The 23931-nt window shown below is 43.5% G+C and overlaps 1 protein-coding gene across 2 annotated transcripts in view; it reads left to right on the top strand.

The window, feature by feature from the left end:
- Window positions 1–23931, top strand: part of HECW1 (HECT, C2 and WW domain containing E3 ubiquitin protein ligase 1) — a 183295-nt gene that overhangs the window by 153529 nt on the left and 5835 nt on the right. For both annotated transcript variants that reach the window (XM_054384743.1, XM_054384744.1), the window contains 5 exons: window positions 12357–12455; window positions 13886–14015; window positions 18468–18614; window positions 19967–20081; window positions 21302–21500. In XM_054384743.1, coding sequence (XP_054240718.1) covers window positions 12357–12455; window positions 13886–14015; window positions 18468–18614; window positions 19967–20081; window positions 21302–21500 — 690 coding nt within the window. The remainder of the gene's footprint in view (window positions 1–12356; window positions 12456–13885; window positions 14016–18467; window positions 18615–19966; window positions 20082–21301; window positions 21501–23931) is intronic.

The raw sequence follows: 23931 nt of genomic DNA on the forward strand, positions 1-23931 counted from the left end.
AGCTGTGCCTTGTGCAATTGCCCTGCCTCTCTGCCAGACAGTTTCCTAATCAGCTTGAGACCTCTGACAGGAAGGTAAACATCTCAAAGATATGAGTTTCCCAAAAGCTTTGTGAAACTTGTGGCTGGCTAAAGGACAGCTCTGCAGAAGAGTGCCTCAGCGAGGGTGGGCTGGTGAGCCCAACAGTTACCTGTTCTGTCTGGCTTGCAGCAGGAACAAGCTGACAGGTCCATCACAGGCACAGGCTGTAAACCAGCTATAGCATCTTACTCAGTAGCTTGAGGATGTGTGGGAGAGCTGTGAAAACTCAGAGGAGGCAGAAGGGAAAAACTGGAGATGCTCCAAAGTGTGGGAAGTGCTAGTAGAGATGTGTAGGGGGGACTGGAGCTATTGCAGTGTGCTAATGTAGGGCCATCAGAGACAGCTCTGTAGGAAACTGAGCTCCATTAATCCTGCTGCATGGAGAATGACTTATTTCAATTAAAGGGGTTTTGAAAGAAAGTGACAAATTACCTCATGACCTAATGGGTTGTATTTAGATACAGACCAGCTCTTAGGATGGATTTAGCATGTTCTGTGGCTCTTTATAGAAGCAGTGGAGAAATGTAGTCACAGCATCTAAGCAGGAGGTCTGTAAACAGCCATTGCTCCTGTCCACTGGCTGAAAGTAGCTCTGGGGAATATGTGGCCTGAATTACTCATGTATCTCTTTAATCTTCAACTGTTGGGGGAGGCAACCTATATATGGCCCAATACCTGTTTAATTAAGGGAATCAGAAATACTGAGTTTGGTTTTGGGGCTCAGATGGGCCATTTGCATGAGTCGGTGTTTTGGAGGAGGAATTAATTTAGAAGACTAATTTTGCAGCCATCTTGCAGGGCCTTGTCTATGCAAATGCTGAAAAATCATCTTCTTTAAAAATCAGGTCATCTAGAGCACTCCAGAGTGGGACATCCAGCAGAATCCAGTTGTTTTTTAAATTAGATTATTACTTCTTTGCTTCAGTTTCCATCCTAGATGACCTTTAAGGTCCCTTCCAACCCAAACCAATTTATTATAATCAACTTGAAATCCATTTGATGCTCTGAACTGCTTTGAAATTCTTAGATGAAAGGCACCATAGAAAACCAAAGCATTTTATGTTACATTACACTACAGGTTGTAATTACTAGCAGTATCTTATTTTAAATAATTTATGTTTGTATGAGAAATTTTCAAGCAGTATTATAAATCTTCTGGACAAGAATGAGGAATATGCAGCTGAAATAATTTTGTGAGACCTTTTCACTGTGTGAAACATAGATGTTACTGAAAGGTCTTCTTGCTGCTGTACTGTGATCTCTCTCAATGCCTCTGTACTTAAGTAAACTTTGATTTTCCTGTTAAGTTTGATGTATGACCGTATCACATAGAGCTTACCTCAACACCTGGTTAATTATTTATTAAGGATCAGGAGGAATTGGAAGACTGGAGTTAAACCAAAGTGAAGGAGAAAAAAACAAAACAAAAACATTTCCACTGACTGAGCTTCTACAGCAATCGTTTTATAAAAAGATATTTTGCTTTATATTTGCCTTATTCTTGACTTTCTATCTCTTACTGGAGGATTTTTTTCAAGTTTTTTTGAGGATCTGAGGGACAATGTCACCTGGGTTGAAAGAAAAGATGTCTCTCTCAGACTCTTTTCCCTTCTCTGAATCTCCTAGTGTCCAGCACTGCTCCCATCATTAGAGTTTTGTTTGAGAGAAAGGCAAGCATTCTGTTTTGTTGTGTTTTCACACAAGTCATATTTATGGGGTTTTTCCCTTGCTTAAGGCTGTTTAGTCTTTTGCAGCACTGTGAGTTAAATTTGCCCAGAGATGGGAAGCATCACATGAAAATCTTTATAGCGTCTCCACCTGCCATGTGGTAGAGGAGAAATAGATAAAGCCTACACAGTCTCTGAGTGCATAGGCCTGCAGGGAAGCATCAGGGTGGGCAGTGATTGTGTTTAGTTTCAGTGGCAAAGAACTCCCAGGGAGTGATGAATGTCCTCATATCTCCTGTCCCAGCCACGCTGGAATGGCAAGGCTGAGCTGTCACTATGAAGTATTGCTCAGTCGTCTTTGCACTCCTTATTTCTCACTGTATTTTGTTATAAGGTAAAGAAAAGTCAGTTAGAACAGGTGCAGAAATTCCCAAGCTAACTTTTTTTTTAAGTAGTAAACACAATTCATACATCAAAAGAAAGCCTGCTTGCAGAGTGGAATTGTTTCCAGTAAATCACCCAAACTTGGTTAGGGGTTTTTGAGTCCAAATGCATTTCTGTCTGTGTAGGTCTCTCCTTGGGTTACTTTGAAAGTTACAAGTTTCATCTGTCCATGAAAACTAGTTCTTCATTTCAGTATATTAACTTAGTGTTACATTAAAATGCAGAAAAAGGGAAGATTACAGATTTAAGTCTGATCTGAATGTACTCAAAGGGAGAAGGACAATGTCAAGTGTATGGGTTTGCCCTGACTTGGGACAGGAATATATTTCAAAATCTCAGTAAAATGATGGAGGATGAGAAAAAGTCTGAGCTATCCAGCTTCTACGGGGGAAAAAAATGTAGTTAGCAACAAGAATACAGAACCAGAAAGTCAGTATCTTGTGTCTGATTGAAGGAAGCTTTTCTGTTGTGACTTAGGACTTGTATTTTGGAAAAGACATACTAAAAAGTGGAATTATTTTATTGTATTGGAATGATTCCTAAAGGAAAAGTCAAACATTTTCTTGGACTTCAGAACGGCAACGCAAGGGTCCAGATCTGCTTCATTCTGCATGCTCTCAGGAGAGGATAGAAACTGTGTTAAGAAAAGTTGAAAGGTGTTCAATGATTTGCATAATGACCTAAAATAGACTGTCAGACAATGAGCAGCATGTTGGAATTGTCGCACACAGCTGAGGAACCTCATCCTGGGAGGCAGGGATCATGAGCTGGATTGCAGCACAGGGCAAACCCCAAATGTACAGCTTCTGGACCTGGAGCAGTAAATCCACGTGGCTCTACACTGCAGCTGACCTGGTTGCAGTCAGTTCAAGGATATCTGTATCATGCTTCATCACATGGTGTAAACATTCCTGGGTGCTTACCAGTGAGTTTATGATGAGCAGCCTGTCTCGTGCTTAAATCCCCCAGACAGGCTGGAAAGGATGTGCCTCCTTTGACTGAGAATAAGTCAGTTATTGTGGTTTCAGTGTTTGCAGTTAGCCATTGAAGGAAAATGTGCAGTCATTTGGCTGGTGCTTTCATGGCCCTCTTGTCTGCCTGATGACTACATCTGTGGATTTTCCCTCTGTTGACTAGCTCGTTTCAACACATGGCAAAGCTATGGAAAGCAAACATAAATCATACAATGTATAAAACTTCACCATTTCATAGCTTTACCAAGTCCTGTCCCCTCTCCTCCACCCCAGCTTTTCAAAAAGGTTTGACTCAGAAATCAAAATCTCTTGGGAAAAAAAATCCTCTTGCTGCTTAAAAAAACAACCCATGTGCCTCACACTGTGTTAATCCATAAATCATAAAGTACAGCTGATTCACAAAAATCTGTATCATTTTATAGAAGGTAAGACAGAAAAAAAAGTCAAATAGACTAAACAACTGAAATGGAGCTGGGGCTGAGAGGGCTGTGATTCTGCTGCTGTTTCTACCACTTGTTTTCTGGATAACATTAGCTAAGTCGTTTTACTTCTGCACTTGAGTTTTCTCATTTGTCAAATGAAATACTGGCACTGCTTTCCCCTGTAAGCTGCTTTGAGGTCTGCCAGTCTGGGATCTGGGAATCACCAAATGTGGAGAGCCAGTAGTTCATACCTCATTCTGCATCTCCTCTGTAGTCACTGGGCAGAATTGGAGGAGAGTTTGCCAACAGCTTTGCAGACCCTAGTGTGTTTTATACATCGTAGCAGCAAGAGAAGGTAAACCTTGCAAGGAGATTGGTTTCTGATGGTGTTGCCTTTGTACTGCCATATTTTCCCAGGTGTTCTCCCAGAGGAGGAGAAACCTTGTATGTTAATGTGCTGCCCAGGGAGGTGGTGGAGTCACCATCCCTGGAGGTGTTCAAGCGAGGATTGGAGACGTGGCACTTGGTGCAGCGGTTTAGTAGTCATGAGGTCTTGAGTGACAGGTTGGACTTTGATGATCCTTGAGGTCTTTTCCAACCTTATTGATTCTGTGATTAATGGTCCATGAGGTTGATAGCTCTGCAAGCAAAGACAACCACTGCAACACTCAGCCACATTCCACCTCTCCTCCAGAACACTACGTTCGTGGAACTTCCATGTTATGGGTAAAATGACACATAGCACTGATCTCTTGTCATGGCAGACCACCATAGGCAGACTACATAACCTTTTTAGGCATCCTACTCCAGGGCTCCATCACCCTCACCTTAAAGAATTTTCTCGTCATTGAGGTGGAACCTCCTGTGTTCCAGCTTAAACCTGTTGTTACTTGTCCTATCACAGAACACTACTCAAAATAGACTGGCCCCTTCATCTTGACACCCACCCCTCAGATACTTGTACACTAAATAAGGATCCCTTCTCAGCCTTCTCTTCTCAAGACTAAACAGCCCCAGTTGTCTCAGTCTTTCTTCACAGGAGAATGTTCAAGTTTCCCAATAATCCTTGTAGCTCTCCATTAGACTCTCTGCAGCAGATCTCTGTCTCTCTTGAACTGGGGAGCCCAAAACTGGATACAGTATTCCAGGTGTGGTCTCACCAGGGTAGAGGGAGAGCAGAACCTCCCTGGACCCACTGGACACACTTTTCTTGACATACCCCAGGAAGCCATTGGCCCTCTTGGCCACAAGGGCACTTTTCTGTCCCATGGATAACTTGCTGTCTGCTAGTAGTTGCCTGGGTTTTCCTTCTTGCCCTTTTTAAAGGCTGGAGTGACTTTGGCTCTACTCCAGTCCTCAGGCACCTCTCCTGTTCTCCATGATCTTTCAAAAATGATGGAGTGGCTCAGCAACATCAGCCAGCTCCCTTAGCACTTGTGGATGCACCCCATTGGGGTGCATGGATTTGTGTTTTCAGTTTATCCAGGTGCTCCCTAACCCATGAATAGTAAGCAGACAAAGTATTAGCAAAGAGAGACTTATGGAATATGCTCCTTCATCTTTTGATGCCTGAACAAAATGTCTTGGAATGAGCAGAATGCATCCTCTATTGAGCCCAAATAACATCTGGAAGGGCTGCAGGGATGAACCCTGTGAACTATAACTATTTGCCATCCATCAGTTTCCAGGCTGGAAATGTGCACAAACAGTTGCTCTCTGTCAGCACCCCTAAATGTTTCCTTTCAGTTTTAGTTTGGAAAATGGACTGCAGGTGAAGCTTACCTGCCAGAATAATCTGTGTTTTCATAGTAAGGAAGTATGGAGATTTCCCTTGAAAAAGCTTAGTAATAGTCTGAAAACCTGGAATGAATGCTGGCCATCTGTGAGATGATTGGTTTCAGTATTTAGAACATAGCTCAAAGGAAGTTAAAAAGAAAACAATAACAAAACTTAGTCAGATGGATCATTATCGTTCCTTCCAGAATAAGTTCTCAGGTGGAATGGCAGCATGGTTACATAGCAGAGGAGATAAGTCCTCAGCATGATGTTGGAAGCTACCATATATAGCTGACCCAGCACTCTGTCTTTCTGAGAATTCTTCCTATTAGAGATGGTTATAAGAAAAGATAACAGTCCAACAATAATCTTACTACTCCTTGGAATATTGGAATTCTCCTCCAGGATAGTTTAGGAATTATTTTTGCCTGTCTCTTTAATGTGCTGAGACAATGTGGACTTTTGTCTTCTGGCCTTTGTAAGAGCCATTCCTTTCACATTAATGACACCTGAGCTCATCAGATTCCTGAAGTGAAGAGGCATCGTGCTGGAATGCCACAGTGTCCACCTCTGGGCCTGCAGATATGCAGAGCACGTTTACCACAACACCAAATGACACAGTGACAAAGAAGCAGCCTGCAGAGTTTGCAGATGGAAGGCAGATAACCAGGACAGCATTGGCTGTCCTAGCTTGCACAGCTAACCTTAGTGGCAGTAGATGACTTCATGTCATCACATTGGTCCATTCATGTGTTCTGTCATTTCTGTGAGCAAGGCTTGCACATCAAACTAAAGAAAGGCATTTGTTAAAGAAGGCTAAGAGAGGTGTGAATTTGATCCTCTGCCAAGGTTTTGTGACAAAGATTGGATATGCTGCTAGATTATAGCTCTGTAGATGTAGCTCGTTGTAGGACATGTTGGCCATGCCCTGCAGTGAGCCAGCACCAGTGTATGTGCTGCTAGTGTATGAACACACACCTCTGGTGCATGTAGAATCATAGAATGGTAGTGGTTGGAAGGGGCCTCTGAAGATCATTGATGTCCAACCTCTCTGACAAAGCAGGATCACCTAGGGCAGGTCACAGAGGAATGCATCCAGGCAGGTCTTCAAAGTCACTAGGGAAGGAGAATTCACAGCCTCTCAGAGTAGCCTGTTCCAGTGCTCCAGCTGGAAGTTTTTCTTCATGTTGAGGTGGAACCTCCTGTGTTCCAGTTTGTATCCATTTGTCCCTTGTCCTATCACAGGACACCATTGAAAAGAGTCTGGCACCTTCTTGACATCCTCCCTTCAGACAGTGATAAACATTCGTAAGATCCCCTCTCAGTCTTCTCTGCTCCAGGCTAAACAGCCCCAGGTGTCTCAGCCTTTCCTCATCAGACAGATGTTCCCATTCCTTCATCACCCTCACAGCCTCTGTTGGACACCTTCTAGGATATCCCTGTCCCCCTTGAACTGCGGAGTCCAGAACAAGACACAATACTCCAGAAGTGGTCTCACCACTGCAAGCAGAGCAGGAAGAGAACTTCCCTTGACCTGCTGGCCACACTCTTCTTAATGCACCCCAGGATGCCATTGGCCTTCTTGGCCATGAAGGCACCTCGCAGTCCCATGGATAAATTACTGTACACCAGGACTCAAGGTCCTCCTCTGTGGAGCTGCTTTCCAGAAGGTCAACCCCTGATCTGTACTGGTGCATGGTTGTCGTTCCTCTCCATGTGCAGGACTCTCTATACCTGACACACTGCTGGTTTTGCTTCAAATTCACAGTGTATGAGGCCAGGCAGACTTGCTGTAGCCATCTGGTCAGCATTTGCACAAAATACACAATCTTAGATCTTATTTTACATTAAAAAACAAACAAACAAACAAAACTTGTTTAAAAAGTTCTGGTGATTTCAACAAAGTGCAGAAATCATCACTCAGTACATTTTCCTCTATATCTTGTTTCCTGCCCCCAAATCACAAGACTGCAAATCTTTAGGCTATAAGAATGGATTTATTTCCTTTATCTGTAGGGTTTGGCCTTTAGAATGCTCACGAGTGTCTTTATAACAACAGAGGCTTTAACTGTCCTGGCTTCCTACAAATCTGGGGTTCATGTCTGAATTCTTTCTTGTCTAATAAGATGCACGTTCGGAGTAAAACCTTTCCCATTCATGGGCCCTTATAAATGCTTTCCGCTTTTACATTCTCTAGTATCTAACAATTTTTGAGATTATGTCCAATCTCTTCCAGTGTGGAAGGTCTAATGGGCTCCCCAGCTGTGTCCACCTGCCAAATCTCAGGTCTCCCTTAGAAGAGCTGCCAAGGGCAGAAATCCCATACCCCAATGCAGCCTCATTTGCTCAGTTTGTCTTTCAGGTGGCCAAAAGTTCATTTGCATAATTAAACAGCCAAAAGCTTTAAAACTGGTGCAACAAAATTCATAGATTCATAGAAGGGTTTGCATTGGAAGGGACCTTCAAGATCCTCTAGTTCCAACCCTCCTGCCATGGAGGGACACCTTCCACTAGACCATGTAGCTTAAGGCCCAAACCAACCTGGGCTTGAACACCTCCAGGGAGGGGGCATCCACAACCTCCCTGGGCAACCTGTTCCAGTGTCTCACCACCCTCACTGTTAAGAATTTCTTCCTAATATTCAATCTAAATCTGTCCTCCCCAAGTTTAAAACCATTCCTGTCACTATGTGTAAATTTGTCTTAACAGATGAAAACAAGTTTTTGGTATTTTCATGAAAGGAAAATGACACTTTCAAAAGTGATCTGAACCATATTTATATTCATCTCTCAAGCCTTTCATCTCTCAAGCCTTCCTTTGAATATTTTTTTTTTTCACAAGATAGTGCATCAGGAAGGGCACATTTAAAGCCAGCTGATGTGGTGGAGAGAGATAAGATTTGCAAGATTTTCAATCTTTTTTAGTTCCATCAGGTACTTCCTCTGTTTAGGATTTAAAGTTCCTCATACCATAGCCAATTTAGCCCACAAGGCACAGTTGCCAAAGCATCCCCTGTAGAATGATAAAAGCCATTTTCCCCCTGCATACATTGATTACAATTTTGTTGAGGTGCATCATTCTTCATCTGACTCTAGGAAAAGACTGGCATGTATGCTTGAGGAGAGTAGATTTAGACTGGATATTAGAAAGAAATATTTTACAGTGAGGGTGCTGAGACACTGGAGCAGGTTGCCCCAGGAGGCTGTGGATGCCCCCTCCCTAGAGGTGTTCAAGACCAGGTTGGGTTTGGCCTTAAGCAACCTGGGAGGTGTCTTTGCCCATAGCGGGAGGGTTGGAACTAGATGATCTTTAAGGTCCCTTCCAAATCAAACCATTCAATGAATCTATGATAAAGTAGAGTTGTGTTTGTTCAACTAGTTAAGAGAGAGCCTTGTAAAAAAGGGTCATTATGGGTCTTGCCTAAACACTGCTGTTATGTGATAAGGACCAGAGTAAATTAAATCCCCTGTGACTCACCTGCAATTGGAGGAAAATTGATTGCTTAGTCACTGCTCTCGTGTATGGATTTGTCTCTCCCTATGTACACAGACATGCAGTAAGTGTGCAGAGTCCCACTGAGGAGAATGAGCCTGTTATTTTGCAACAGGCTGTTTCAGGGGCACCTGGAGCCTCCAGAAGGAAAGGGAGTTAGCTGTGTAGTGTGGAAAGTCCTGCAAATGTTTCAGAGAGGAGTGTTGTTAAAAGCCAGAAAGCAGGTGCACACAATGTCCTTTTTGAGTGGATGGGTGGTGTCAATAGGCAGGCAAAACAGAGCAGCAGTCCTGCTCATTAATTCTGTCTCTCCTTCCACTATTTCCTGTTCATTAACTCCCTCCCATGCTCCCCCCTCTGCCAGAGCACATTACTTAGACTCAATCATTGTCTCTGAAAGAGAAGGGTGTTGAAAGAAAGGAACAGAGTAAGATCTCACATTCCCCACTCTCCCAAGCTGTCTTTCCTTCTAGTAAGAAATCAAACAAGCATTTTACACTTCCTTGGAACGATAAAACTTAGCTCAGTTTTAAGGAAGGTATGTGCCCTCCAGCCAGGGTTCACCTTTGTGCTGCTTATTGTGTCAAGAATTTTTTTTTTTTTCTGAAGGGACTGTTTCACCCACCTCTGAATCTCACCATTGCTCTAAATGCTTCAGGGAGAAATAAACACAGAAGTCTGGTTTTGTTTTAACTGGCTTTTGTAAGGAGGGCATTTTGTTTCTTGTTGCTTTATGGTAAGTTTTGATGTATTTTAAGTGAGACTGCTATGCTTGGCTGATCATGATGGCAGCTTGATGGACTGTGTGGACACAGACATAGACAATATAGTTGTCCTCTGAGGGCAGTAGCAAATGCTTCCCTTTAGACAGATATCCATTGACTTACCATGATCCATGTTTCTCAGTGAATTGCTGGACCACAGAAATGTTGCCTACAGTCCCAGGCCCTGTCCAGAATGGACAAGGGGCCAGAGGACCTTCTCTTACACTACTGTTCAGAGAGTCAGGTATAGGCAGTCTCTGCAGAGACAGCAAAGCAGCTTGGAGGGGAGGAAGAATTTGTAGGCTGGGAAACTCAAATGCTGTGGCCACAAAGCACTGTTTCTGCTGAGGTGACACAAAGCTTCCAAGAAATGGAGCCTGCAACACAGCTTTTATCCATTGTATTGACAGGCACCAGGATTGGCAATGTCTTGTTAATGATTTAATTTCCTTAGTCCAATCCAACGGACTTGTTTTCTTACACAGTACTGTTGCAAGGGCTGGGACTGTGAAGCCAGTCAGGCTCCCAGCTTGTGCAAGCCCTGGTGTGTCCTAGAGGGCTGCAAGTGCAAGGCCAGATGGATGGACCACAGAACATAGAGGTGCTTTGCCCATGCTTGCTTGGGCTGGCCCACTGGACTTGGTCTTTTCACATGGAAATGCTGCCTGTGGCCTTGTGATGATTTGATACACTTCTGCCATATGGCTTTGATTCAAATTAAGCTCATCATTAACAGCTATGCTAACATGAGCTCATGATCCAGGTGCTACCCTTTCATGTCAGCTTTGCATGACTGCACTCAAAACCATGTAGAGGTAGAGGAGTGATACAAGCAGCAAGAAGAAAACCAACACTGTTCACACATTTAAGCAACTTCTTAGTAGAAACAGTGTTCCCAAATCCATGAGACTCTTCTTAGCAATTCACTTTCAGCTTTATTGCAAATGCTTCCTGCTGCCCAGCCCTGCACAGCTGAATAGCCACGGGGTGAGCAGTGTGGTGAGGAGCACTCAGTGGTCGTGGTATGTTTGTTCAGTGTCCACTTTCAAGATGCATAGGGATGGATGAGGTTGGTGAAGAACAAGCCCAGAAAAGCCAGCATGCGTTATTTAGGACAAACAGACTTGATCCTGAAGGTGCTGTAAAACTGATGAAACGCAGGCACAGCATTCCTGGGACTGGAGCAGTCTGGCTTCCACTGTGCTTGCATTGTGTCAGCTCCCCCTCTTCTCATTGCTTCTCACTGGAAACATTGCACCGGAGCACAGGTGAAGCGAAGCAGGCCCTAACTAGACCCAACAGCTGCCTTTTGTTGCTGCAGTGGAAACAGCTGTAAGGGGGTAACATAATCACTCTTCTGTTGCCAGTCAGCTGCATAGCATAAGCACCTTTTTGGGGTGCAGGGGACCCAGAGGCAGCTCCTGTGGTGATGTAAATGCTAATTGGGCCCACAGTGTGCTATTTTGTGCCCCATTTGACATACTAAGCACTTGTTGTTCTGTCCCATGAGGATGAAGTTGACTCAACAGATATTCTGTTCCACTCTGTTACAATGAGACTTGTGTTCCACTCATGCAGGAAGGGTCTTTGCACTGGTCCCTGTAGTGGGAGGAATAGTTTCTTGGCTTTTTTGATCTTTCTCATCTTTTGTGCAATAAAACTTCACTATGATATCAGTCAGCTCAGGCTTGGAGTGCTCACGTTTGGGATGTTGGATTTTTTTTTTGTTTTTCTTTTTTTACAAATAAGTTTTGGATGGGGGTTGGGGGTTGTTTTTACAAAAGACAAACTCAGCTGGGACTTACAGGTCTGTATTTTTCTGTCTGAGATTGCTGATTTAAAACCAGATTTGATGAAAGAACATCTAATAAGTCATAGAGGAAATCACAGAATGAAAATTTTAACAGCTGAACACCACAAGCCACATATTGTAGTGGGCAGGGCATTATTAGACTGTACTTGGAGCAATACTAGGAGTTGTTATTCTTACAAAACTGAAACAATCACAAGTAAATACTGAAGGACTGCTGAGCATTAAGGAAATGGTCTGGGAATAGTTTACCTGAGCTTTAGATATGGAATAAAATGTGTCCTTGATCACAGCAGTTAATTTACTTGAACTTCTGTTTCCCCTTGTAAAGTCAGCTTGTTACTCTTTTAGAAGAGTACCTTAAAGCCCCACCTTGGAAAGTGTTGTGACCAGTATGAAAGTGGGAATACTGATTCACCAGCTAATCCTTTGCAGCTGTTTTGATAGTATGTTCCCTGCTGAGGTAGCGCCTCATGGGATTTTCACAGGCTAAATACATGTCTGACATGGTCAGTCTCTATCAGAGAATTCAACTAAAGGTCAGAGGTGAGTCACAGAATCATAGAATGGCTTAGGTTAGAAGGGACCTTAGGGATCATCTACTCCAACCTCTCTGCTATGGGCAGGGACACCTCTCCACTAGACTCAGATGCTCCAGGTCTCATCTGACCTGGCCTTGACACGGGGGAGCACTTAACATGCCAGCTGCCTGTATGAGTCCTGTAGGTGGATCAAGAAGACATCCATTATTGACCAGAGTTGCAAGGGTTGGAAAAACAGAAGTAGATTAATAAGCATAAGAAACTAAGTCAGAAACAAAAAACAAAACCCAAACCAAACAAAAAAACCCTAGTTGCTACCTGTGTAAGTTTCTATGCTGAATGTCTTGATTTACACTTCATTTGCTCTGTGTTTTTGTATCCCAGGTTCAGGTTCAGCGGTCGTATTCTTGGCCTTGCTCTCATTCATCAGTACCTTCTTGATGCTTTCTTCACAAGGCCCTTCTACAAAGCACTACTAAGGCTGTAAGTATCAGTGTGCAACCCTGCAGAAACAGCAATCCCTACAGAGACCCAGACCCAACTCAAGGAGTTGCTTTAATTACTCTCTGACCTTGAAATTATTTCTGCTATTGGTTGGTTGGTGTGTGATAGAAAACAAACACATTGTAGTTTTCCTTTACTTTCTCCAACAACTTGTCTTTCATGATAAAAATGCACAGTAAGTATGATGTTTAGGAGCATACATTTGAAAGTACAGACCTACAACTCCAGAATTTGCTACTGATGAAGAGTTATCAAACTTCAGCTGTGTGGAAGATAGAAAAGCATCTTTGATGGAACAAAGAAAACCCTAACAAAAAGAAGAAGGGAGGCCATGTTGAGAATAATACACATTTATCATGCTTCACTGGTGGAGTAGGTTTTCTTTCTAAAACACAGCTCAGGTTAATGAGGAATGCTAATGTACATATAAGCAGTGACTATTCCTTCCTGGTCCTTGCCAAGGGTTAGGGCCAGACTGGCCACTAAATAAACAATTCATATTCTTTTCTACTATGCTTTCTATTAACAAGCAGAAGCTACCAGTAATATATGACTTTCAATCTCAAATTTATAAGGTTAACTTTAATTGACAGTCTGTCCCTCTTTAATTAACAAACACCAGTAAGACAAGGTACATAAAATTTGCAGCAATAAAAAAAAAAAAAAGCCATTAGTAAATCAGGACTTAAATTAAATGACAGAAGAGCAGCATAAAGCTTAGCTGGAGTAGCTTATCAGTTAAGATGATTCTAAATCAGCAAAGACATTTGTCTTAACAGTCCTTCAAGTTCTTTAACATAACATATATTTAATTATTTTTTCAAACAATGAGTATTGCTGGGATGCAAATGCTCATATCTAGGTTGCATCTGAGCTAGTCTGCAAGTAGCCTAGAGTGCTCCCTGCATCCTTAGTGTCCCCTTAGGGGATTGAAACCAGACTGTTCCTAACACCCACCTGCCCTTTCAGCAAACAAGGCCAGCTCCTGATTAGCAGAAATTTAGGCTGCCTGATCTGTCTTGTGTCAGTCTTGTGTGCTCACCTCCAGGATGACAGATCCATGGAAGCAGCCAGGCACAACATAGTGGGGCCTCTCCCTTCTGGAGGTAAGCACGTCCTCTGACATGCAGAGCATCCTGAAGATTCACATAAAATCAATCCCCAGGAGTGCCTTCTGACAACCGGTAGAGTGGGCAGCCAACAGGTTTGGCCTTGAGTCTGGCCATGCAAAGCAGACTGTTGCAAAACTGCTTTAAGAGGGTCTGTGTAACAGGCTTTGATGTTAACAAAACCAAACTTTGTGTTGGACCTTTGGCATAAATCTGTTCTTGTTCTTAGTAGTAAGTTATCCTGCCAATAGTCATGGGGTCATATATTTAGCTGCATTTCTTTTCTTGCCTTGCCATCAGTCCATGTGACTTAAGTGACTTAGAGTACCTGGATGAAGAGTTCCATCAGAGCTTGCAGTGGATGAAGGATAATAACATCACAGATATCCTGGATCTAACCTTCACAGTGAACGAGGAGGTGTTTGGACAGGTGAGCACAGCTATGCAAAACATCTGAAAAGCAAATTTGAAGCTGACAAAGCTGAGCATGATGAACATCTTTCTGTCAGAACAGATCCTTTAGCCTTTCAATAACATTTTCTTCTCCTACTTTCTGTTTCTTTCAAGCCACCTGTTTCAATGCAGGTGTATAATATAAAATACCAGCTCCCCTACAGGCCTATTGAGCCACACACTGATGAGCAGGAGGAATTCTCTGGAGCAGCTCTTCTCTCCAGGGTGTAGTTCACACAGATGTGGCATTTGGTGAATGCAAGCAATGTAACTTTAAGCTGATGTGACTGAAAGGTTGGGGTGGGTTAGGAGGGAAGATAAACATTTGGCAGGTGGTGTAAGATATGGCAGCTCTCACCATTATTTCGTCTGGTATCACCTTGTTAGATCTGTGTCTTTCTTACCTTGCACCTACTTAACGACTCAATCTGAACATGCATTTATTATGCTTTCCACCACTCAACTCTGCCTTAGACAATTCTCTTTAACCTACCCGATCTGGATAATTATAGCCTTATGTAGGGCCCAACCCTGGCTTCAGTGCAGACTGGCAACTGGAGCAAGTGCCTCCTGTGGGATTCTTTGGCTTGTGCTGAAGACCTCGTGCTCTTTGCTGATGTAACCCATGATAGATTATAACTGTCACTGAAAAGCCTTGAAGGGATCCAAAGCAATATTCAGACCAAGATTAAGGACCTCCAAGGAGATACTGAGAAAACTAGAAAGGCTTGAAGAACCAAGCTCACCAAACACTGCAGAAGCTCAGGGGATGGAAGCTAACTTGTGTAAGGAACTTGTGTCAAAGGGAGCAAAGAGATAATGTGCAATATACAGAGAGTGGCTCTTAGCCCTTGTAAATGAAGCTGACAGAAGTTTGCACAAAGCAACAGTAGCTCTGTGAGCTCAGGGAGAATTTAACTAGTTTCTGAGGGGAGAAATTCTGACCTTGGGAGTAAAAGGGCCGCTCAGCTATAGTTTGAAAGTAACAGAATGCAAGCAAGACTTCAGGGGATATTTTCAAAAGTGAATTTACTCTGCCTATAGTACAAGGTCATGAAAGATGATCAGACTCAAGGGTGGATGAAATGAAAAGGATGAGGCAGAAGAATTGAAGTAAGACGGAATGGTAACACTGTTATTCCACAGACTTAAATGCAGGGTGTTTTCATGGGCTTGGAGCTGAGTGCTTGGATGACATCCAATTGACAGTGCAGTGATTTCCCTGGAAGGTACGACTGTAGAAGCCTAATACACAAAGACAGACAGAAACACACAGACATATTCACAAAGACAGATGAGCCAAGTTTGTATTTATGTTGGACAACCACAAAGTTGAATAAGTATCTCAGCCTGAATTGCCCTGGTGGTTCTGAAAGTAACATCTGACATGCTAATTACCCCTTACACTCTCCCAAAAGAAGAGCTAGACAATTACATAGGAGTTTGTTGTGGAAGACATGAGATGGCTCCGAAGAGAAGAGAAGAGGAATCACAATCTGTTGTAGATGCTGTGATATAAAAGCCAGAATTTGATGCTGGTTCACATGTTGTCTAGTACTTTATTTCATACATGCTAGACACTAGCCTTGCTAGATCTAGTGATAGGGGGAAAAGTGTTTCTTGCTGTGAATTCTGGCTGCCAGAATCCCAGAGTCCCAAGCGAAAGTGAGATTTTCCCCCTTCTGAAATGTGCTGCATGCTGACAACAAAATAACGAAGAAATCACACTCACATTTTATGCTCACAGATGGATCCCAGTTGGAAATTCTTGCATGCCAAGAGTATCTGACCACTTAAATGCCATCTGATCATTGCTTTGCTGGATAATGTGCAAGTGTAAATCACAGTGGGAGCTCTGCTAATATTTGGGAAGCTGGATTTCTGGGGTTGGGTAAGGGAAACAAGATACAGTTGCTCTTTGAGAAGCTGTGTTACAACCCCTTTGTCCTGCTCCCACAAGGACTTTACTCTGGGCCAGTCACTACTTCTTTCATTTTTCCTTCCTTGTTTGATCTCTGACATGTATTTAGATTCAAAGTTTTTTGGGCCAAATCCTCATTCTGGTACCTTTTTTTGTAAGAATTCAGTACTGAGGAGTTCTACCCTCCTTGCTCACTGGAGCCTAGGGCACTGCTGTAGTTGCAAAGAAATGATGTTGAACCAAGCATTACACATTTTTACTGGTGGGGACTGGATGCCAATTTGAGAATTTCACTTCTGAGACTGAGGTGTCAGTTGCTTGTGACCCTAAATACTTTCTCATGGTTGTATCCAGTAGAAAGTGTTCTTCCTGGACTGTCTCCAAGCTCTATATGTGGATATAGCCCATCTCTGAGCCCTGGCAAGTGCTCCAGTAGATAAAGAGAATGGGCTTTGTGGATTGCAATGTCTCCTTGCTTCTCCAAAACCATATTCTGAATTCTAGCTGACAGCTGTGGTGAGTGCCTCTATGGGCAAGAAATTAAAAACAGGGATGGATTGTTATTGATTGCCTGCCCCCAGTTCTAGATAGAATCACAGAATGCACTGGGTTGTGGAAGGGACCTTTAAAGCTCATCCAGTCCAACACCCTGCAGTCAGCAGGGACATCCCCAATTAGATCAGGTTGCTCAGAGCCCCATCAAGCCTGACCTTGGATGTCTCCTGGGATGTGGCATCTACCACCTCCCTGGTCAACCTGTTCCAGGGTTCCACCACCCTCACTGTAAAGAACATCTTCCTCATGTCCAACCTAAATCTACCCCTCTCTAGTTTAAAACCATCCCCCCTCATCCTGTCACTAAAAGTCCTTGTAAAAAGCCCCCCCTCAGCTGACTTGTAGGACTCCTTCAGGTACTGGAGGGCCACTATAAGGTCTCCTCGGAGCCTTCTGTTCTCCAGGCTGAACAACCCCAGCTCTCTTAGCCTGTCTTCATGGGAGAGCTGCTCCAGCCCTCTGATCATTTTTGTGGCCTCCTCTGGATCCTCTCTATCACAACTAATAACTAATAGTTACATGGATAATGAGGAGTTGAAAAAATCACCAGGACCTCTAGGTGTTGGCAGGAAGTCTTGCAGGAGATATAGAACACCTGGACTTACAGTCGTGCTTAAAGCTAGGTAGCGTTTACTCCTTGGTTTTGAGTATCTTAATGCTGCACTGTCTTGAAGAACTCAGGATGGCAGCTGGGCCTGAGTCTGGCCCTCTGGTTGATGCCAGTATTGCTGTTGTAATGGCAGTTCAGTGATTTACACTTGGAAATGTATCCTGAACCAGCTAAGAATTCCTAACTCGTCACACCCAACCTTACAGGTTCTTGCTGTTTCTCAACAAAGCAAAAGATTAGGTGACTCATTCACTGCTCCAATAATCCATAATGTTACAACAGCTTGTCCCTCAAGCAAAGTGACCTAAATACTGTGTATGCTGTATGCTGTCTGTTGGGCTAATAAATAGATAATAATATAAATAATATGTAAATAATGCAAATAATTAACATGTACACATGCAGCTTGTTCACTATCTGTGCTAGGCATCGTTTTTACAGCAGCAGATAACTGAAGAGAGCAAAACATTCTTCCTTTTAAATCCACTAGATTGGATGTGAAAATAATTGCAAGGCAAATATTATTTTCTCTCAGATGTGAGAAGGAGTATGTGCTTGCTGGGAAGAATCTGGATTTATTCCTTAAATATCTTCTCAGTCTTAAGCCTTAGTAGCCCAAGCCAGCTGAATTAGCCATTATAATGCAATGAAATGTTGTAGATCTTGGCTTAAAAAATAGAAGTTATTTACAGTACAAACACTTCTTGGGTTTGAATGGCTCATACAAAGCAGAATCCAACAGTGTCTCTGTTTGGCATCTGTGCAGGGTGCTGTACAGGTCTTGTTTAGGAAGGGTATTGGGAGTATCCATTTTGGGCTAATTTCTTTGGCTATTGCCATTTCTGAGTAAAGACTTTTATTACCACTTGGGGAAGAGTAACACTTTGCCTAAGAACAGTCTGCCTGCCCCAGTACTGCCACTGCCTCTCCATCCTGTTGTTTCATAAACTGCTGCTTGGGTAATCTACAGCCAGTAGCAAGCTGGTGTGATTGCCAGGCCCTCAGCAGCTCCTAGGAGGGGAAAGGAGAGGAGAAGGATGAAAAGATGGGCCAGAGTGGCACATTGTACATGGCTTACAGATGATGCTTTCCAAATCAATCCTTACTGGTACAATTTGGTGTAACCTAAAGGTCAGTCCAGCTTCAGCTAGGGATAAGGCCAAGGCTAGGGCTGAGGGGGTGTCCCTCTTTATCCTTTTTGTTTCTCTGGAAATGGATAAGAGGCCAGGAGGCCAGAACTAGAAACATGTCTGGTATTGAATTAGATTTTCAAAGTACCACTGATATCTGAAACACAGTGTGATCCCTGCATCCCTACACCATTATTTATTTCTGTTCCACAGGTGACAGAGAGAGAGCTGAAATCTGGAGGGGCAAATACAGCGGTGACAGAAAAGAACAAAAAGGAGTACATCGAGAGAATGGTTAAGTGGCGAGTGGAACGAGGAGTGGTTCAGCAAACAGAGGCCCTGGTCCGTGGCTTCTACGAAGTGAGTAAGGAAACTGTGCTCCCACAGCCTTCCGTTCCCTACCTGAATGAGAGGGCCCTGTGGTTAAACTATGCTTCATCAGTACCCTAGGACTTAGCTGGACAGCCACAGATGACAAGCTACTGGAGAGCCTGGATCTGTAGAGACAGGAACCGTGGGTATGGCTGGTTTAGCATGAAGGGAGAAAGGGAAGAAATGCATATGATAAAACATGAGGATGAAGGATGCTGCTCTCCATTCACATAGTAGGAGGCATTTGCAAATGTTGTTTTACCCTGCTAGGACAGAAAAGATTGCCAATAATTGTACACTTGAGTGAGGAGCTGGTGTAACACTCTGTTATCTTTAGGGCTCATTGCAATGATCTTGGTCCTAGGATACAGTCAGCTATTATCTTGCTGGTATTCATGGCTGCTGCTCCATTGTTGTCCCAGGATTTTGCTAATTTCTCTTTGCTGAAGACCTGGATCTGAAAACCTCCTTCTGGCAGAGCTGCTACAAGGACTGCCAAAGACAGGATGAAAACCTCTGGCATTGCTGACCAAGTCCTGTGGTCACCTATTCCCACCCCTTACTAATCACGTTCAATCATGGCTCTTGCCCTGGCAGCTGTAGAATTCAAGGGCTGTCATGCAGAGGGAAATAAATGGGAAAAATGGTAACCCTGGGAAATGAAACAGCAGATAATGGGCATGCAGAATAATACTGATAACAGATAGCTTCAAGCATTTGTGCACTGACAGTTACTGGGGTGGAAGCCAGCAAGGCTGGCTTTGTAGCTGAAAGGACTTGGGCAGCCCTTGGCTGGTGAAAGGGGTTGGCTGAGGGGGCTCCATACAGTTTACTGAAGTGTGCATGTGCATTCTCTAGCTTTTCCTCCTTGTGGATACTGCAGGATGTTGAAGCTTTTGGGTTAACGTAATGGGCAACATGAAACTCAGCTGCATCTTCAGTGGATAAAGACCTGGAGGCACTCCTACACAGTTGTAATCAAATTCCAGTGCAGAACTAATAATAAATAAGTTGTCCATATTAAAAATCCAGTCTGACTATCAAAGTCCCTTGTCAAAATGACGTTGTCACAATGAAGAATGATCTGCACAGACTATGTCCTGTCACTTGTATTGTTTCATTCTGGTCAAATCTCATGTGTCGTTCTTGTCTGCAGCTCAGAACATCAGCAAACTCCCTAAAGAAGAGCACAGACTCATCAGCAGAGGAGTGGAAGTTAGCTATCAGCATGCAAGCTTTGCTAGAAAAAAGAGCTGGCCAGCAGAGCCGTAGGTTTAGGAGATGTTGCATCTGCTGTATTTCTACTCTAAAACCATGCTTACCAGTGTTTTGTGTTCTAGGTGGTAGACTCCAGACTTGTCTCTGTTTTTGATGCCAGAGAACTGGAGCTGGTTATAGCTGGTACTGCAGAAATAGATCTCAATGACTGGCGTAACAACACAGAATATCGTGGAGGTAAACTGCGCACTGATATCTTGAGTGTTTTCAGTCCAAAATATGAAGGACTTGGTGTACTTTTTCCTTCTGTCTTTCCTGAGGGAAATGTCCTGTTTTGTTCAGCAAGTTTGTGTGACGAATAACTCATGGACTAAACTAAGCAAGATCTTGGGTTGGGGTCAACAGATGCAATAATACTGAAATTGCTTCTGCTCCTTCTGTCCAGGTTTTACCCACTCAGTTCCTACTGCCTTTAGCAAAATTTTTGACTACAAAGAACTGAGAAGGGTTTGCAGTATTAGACCTAAAAGTTACTTAGCTGACTGTGAATGAACTCCTGATCTCACTGAAAGTAGTACCACAGATCCTCTTGGATTCAGCATGGAGCTGAATTCAAGAGCTGAATTTCAGGGTTCCCAATTACACTTGAACAACACACAGATCTTGCTTCCCCATACTCTCAGCCTAAACTGTGTCAAGCTGGATTTTTTCCTCTTCTTCTCTACTGCTTGGCCTGCTTTTGGGTTAAACACTGAGTATGATTTATCCACGCTGTCTTGGAAAAATGTGAAATCTACCAGTCCTGCACTACAGAAGGAAAGTCCCTGAGGTTCACATACCCTCCCCTGAAATACAAGGTTTAAGCCTTTGCTGCTCACTGCCCAGCCTTTGTGTTACCCTGGAATGTGGCTTACCCCAAGCACAACTGCTCCCCAAAGTTGTTGTCCTCCTTTTTTTCTGTGTAGCTATTGAAACAGCCTCAGCCTGGGTTTATGCTAGCTCTCACTAGCACAAACCAAGGCACAGAGCCCCTCAGGTGGGAAGCTTGCCAGGGAAGAGCTTGCAGAGCAACTCCTCTCCGTATGTCAAACACTACTGCAATCCAAAAGAGAATTTCTTTGGGATCTAGAAATTGTTGAGTCCTTGTCTCATGCTGTGTGGCACAGCACAATTAGTCTTGTGTATCTCATGCAGGTAACCCCAGTTCTTGCCAAGGGATTTGTGAGAGGCCAGTGTGCCCCAAATACATATTTGAGTTTCAGGGTTTCAAATTATTAGCAATACTACAGTGTCCAGAGCCAGGACAAGATGGGGATGGGACCTACTGCTCATTGACAACAAGATATATTGTTGGGTCAGGATCTTTTCAGCAGGTGATCTGCTGCCCCATGCTAGTGGGAACGTATTTGAGTGTTAGAAGGGGTGATTCTAATTTCTCCTCTCTCTTGTTGCTGCAGGTTACCATGATGGACACATAGTCATCCGGTGGTTCTGGGCAGCAGTGGAGAGGTTTAACAACGAGCAGCGGCTGCGGCTGCTGCAGTTCGTCACTGGCACATCAAGTGTGCCCTACGAGGGCTTCGCTGCCCTCCGGGGGAGCAACGGGCTGCGGCGCTTCTGTATAGAGAAGTGGGGGAAAATCACCTCCCTCCCAAGGTATGGCCACTGCTGCTTTCTGCATCTCTCTGCCAGTGTAAAGCAATGAACACAGTAAGAGCATCTCAGGACAGCAAGGAAACAGTGATCAGTTTGTTCTGTAATTACATTCAAAGGAAAGTGTTTTCTTTTGCTGCCTCTTTCATTTGCATGCTCAGTTTAAACTATCTTGAATCCTGGGAAATGGCTAAGATAAAGATTTCCATAGGACCAAACCTACTTCTCTTATTTTGATTCTGGAATAGATCCAGACCAGCAGGAGCCTGTCAGCTGATTTTGTTTCCTCTGCTTCCAAAATACTAGTAAAAATCCTTCTGAGTTTACAGAGCCATGAAAGCCAGAATCCGCCTCAGAGTTTTGTCCAGGGACCTGAGTGTAAGCCCTTCATTTGCTCTGCTGGTTCTGCTTTCTCATCACGAAGAAGCTTGGTAAAGGGACTTCAAACCATCTGGTGATAATATCCAGTTTAATAATACCCAGTTGAGTTCAGTCAGCCAGCTAGGAGCAAATGAGCCATAGTGTCATACAGAGTCAACAGACTTCACAGTGCTTCCCAAAGGAGGAGTTATCTTCCTTTTCAGAGCAAAGAGCCTGGGGCACAGAGAGATGGCCTGACGTGCCTAAGGCCACCCAAGAGAGCCATGGCACTGCCAGTGATACATTCAGCTTGGAGTTGTGCTCCAGCACTTGATCCATGACCAGCACTCATCCTTCTTCACTGAAGTGTGTCACCTTTTCTTGAATGTCCTTACAGCTGTCCGAGTCTCTGCCCACATTGTGATTACAGAGCACTTTTCACAGGGCCACATCTAAGCACTTCTGAGATGTTTTTGCTACGTGACCTTGTTGCATAACACCTGCCCTTCAAAGGTTATTTTCTTCCTGCTCTTATCATTTGTCTTCAGCTGCAGTCCAAAGGAAGGTACTTTCATGGCAGAGAGCAAAAATCTCTTTTTGCAGACCTTGCACTATATATTCAGACAATCAATTAACAATTGGGTCTGGTCCAGTGTTCTACTTAATTGTCATCCATTTTGTTTACCCTAAAGCATACTATAAAACAAGGTCTTGAGTAGACCTCCAGAGACCTCTGGAAAGAGAGAGATCAGATATGGTCACCTTCTTAGTCCAAACCTGTTCAAGCCCTTGTTTATGCAGTGGGAAGATGCAGGCTGGATCAGGGCAGTGTATCAGAGATGACATCTTATATGGGTGCCCTCTAATGTCAGCAAAAGGGGAGTAAACGTTTTAAGGTACAATGCGTCTCACCTGAACACAGACTTTTAAAACAGCACAGATAAATCACACCTGATTTACATTCTGATTGATGTCTATTGACATAAAGACTCTACAGGGACTACATAGAGAGCTAGAGTCTGTGTGAAAGCTAAGTGTAGGCGCTCAGATCTACAAAAAGATGAATGCATGTTAGGTCAATAAGTTGCCTTTTCCCCTCTGAGCTTCAGCCAGTAATGTAGAAAGAACATCTCTAGTAATAAGTGACAAGAGAAAACGGCCTCAAGTTGCACCTGAAAGGGTTATATTGGATGTTAGAAGAAACTTCTTCACTGAAAGAGTTCTCAAAGACTGGAACAGGCTCCCCAGGGAGATAGTTGAATCCCCATCCATGGAGGTGTTTCATAGAGGCAGAGATGTGGTGCTGGGGGACATGGTTTAGCACCAGTCTTGGCAGAACTAGAGAATAGTTGGACTTGATGATCTCAAAGGTCTTTTCCAACTGAAATGATTCTGTGATTCTAAGAAAGCTACAGTTTGCTATGTGTGGGCCAGATCCTCCTCGTGCAGCGTACATACAGTCTGGTTTCAGAGCTGACCAAGGGGCTGTAGACAGGCAGCAACTGGAAGTCACAGTCTTGGGCTGCATTTCTGCAGAGCTCTCATTGCGCTCCTTTCTGGATGGAAAGGGGCAAGAGGGGAGGGTGGACCTCGGTGCATGCACTGAAAATGCCCTGGACTGACCCATCAAGTTCTGAAAAGGTAATTGGCCTCTTTCTGCTCTGCTTAACTTTCTTTGTGAACCAGGCATCACTTCTGACCTAGATTCAGTTAGCCCCGAGATATTCACATTAACAGCTTGATGTTTGCCTGTTGATCAGGGAACTTGTGGCTCCCCATGCAAGAGGCCTCTTTTTCCAGGTGAAAGTTGTTAGCACTTTTTAAAAGTCTTAGAGCTCTGCATTCATTTTGGCCAGGGGAAAGAGAAACAACACTTGCTTGTGGGGAATAAACACAGCTTGATCCCAGTGAATTATTACCTGCATTTTTATAAAATTATGGGGTGCTGCCAAGTATACACAGTGTCAAGAAATACATAAAAGACACAGACTCAACCTGCAGGCTCCCTAAATCTTCAGTTAAGCAACTAAATAAATGTTACTTTAAACTTTTTATTTTTTTAATGTTTGATTGT

This window comes from Indicator indicator, chromosome 11 (assembly GCF_027791375.1).
Source record: "Indicator indicator isolate 239-I01 chromosome 11, UM_Iind_1.1, whole genome shotgun sequence".
NCBI classification, from domain to species: Eukaryota; Metazoa; Chordata; class Aves; order Piciformes; family Indicatoridae; genus Indicator; species Indicator indicator.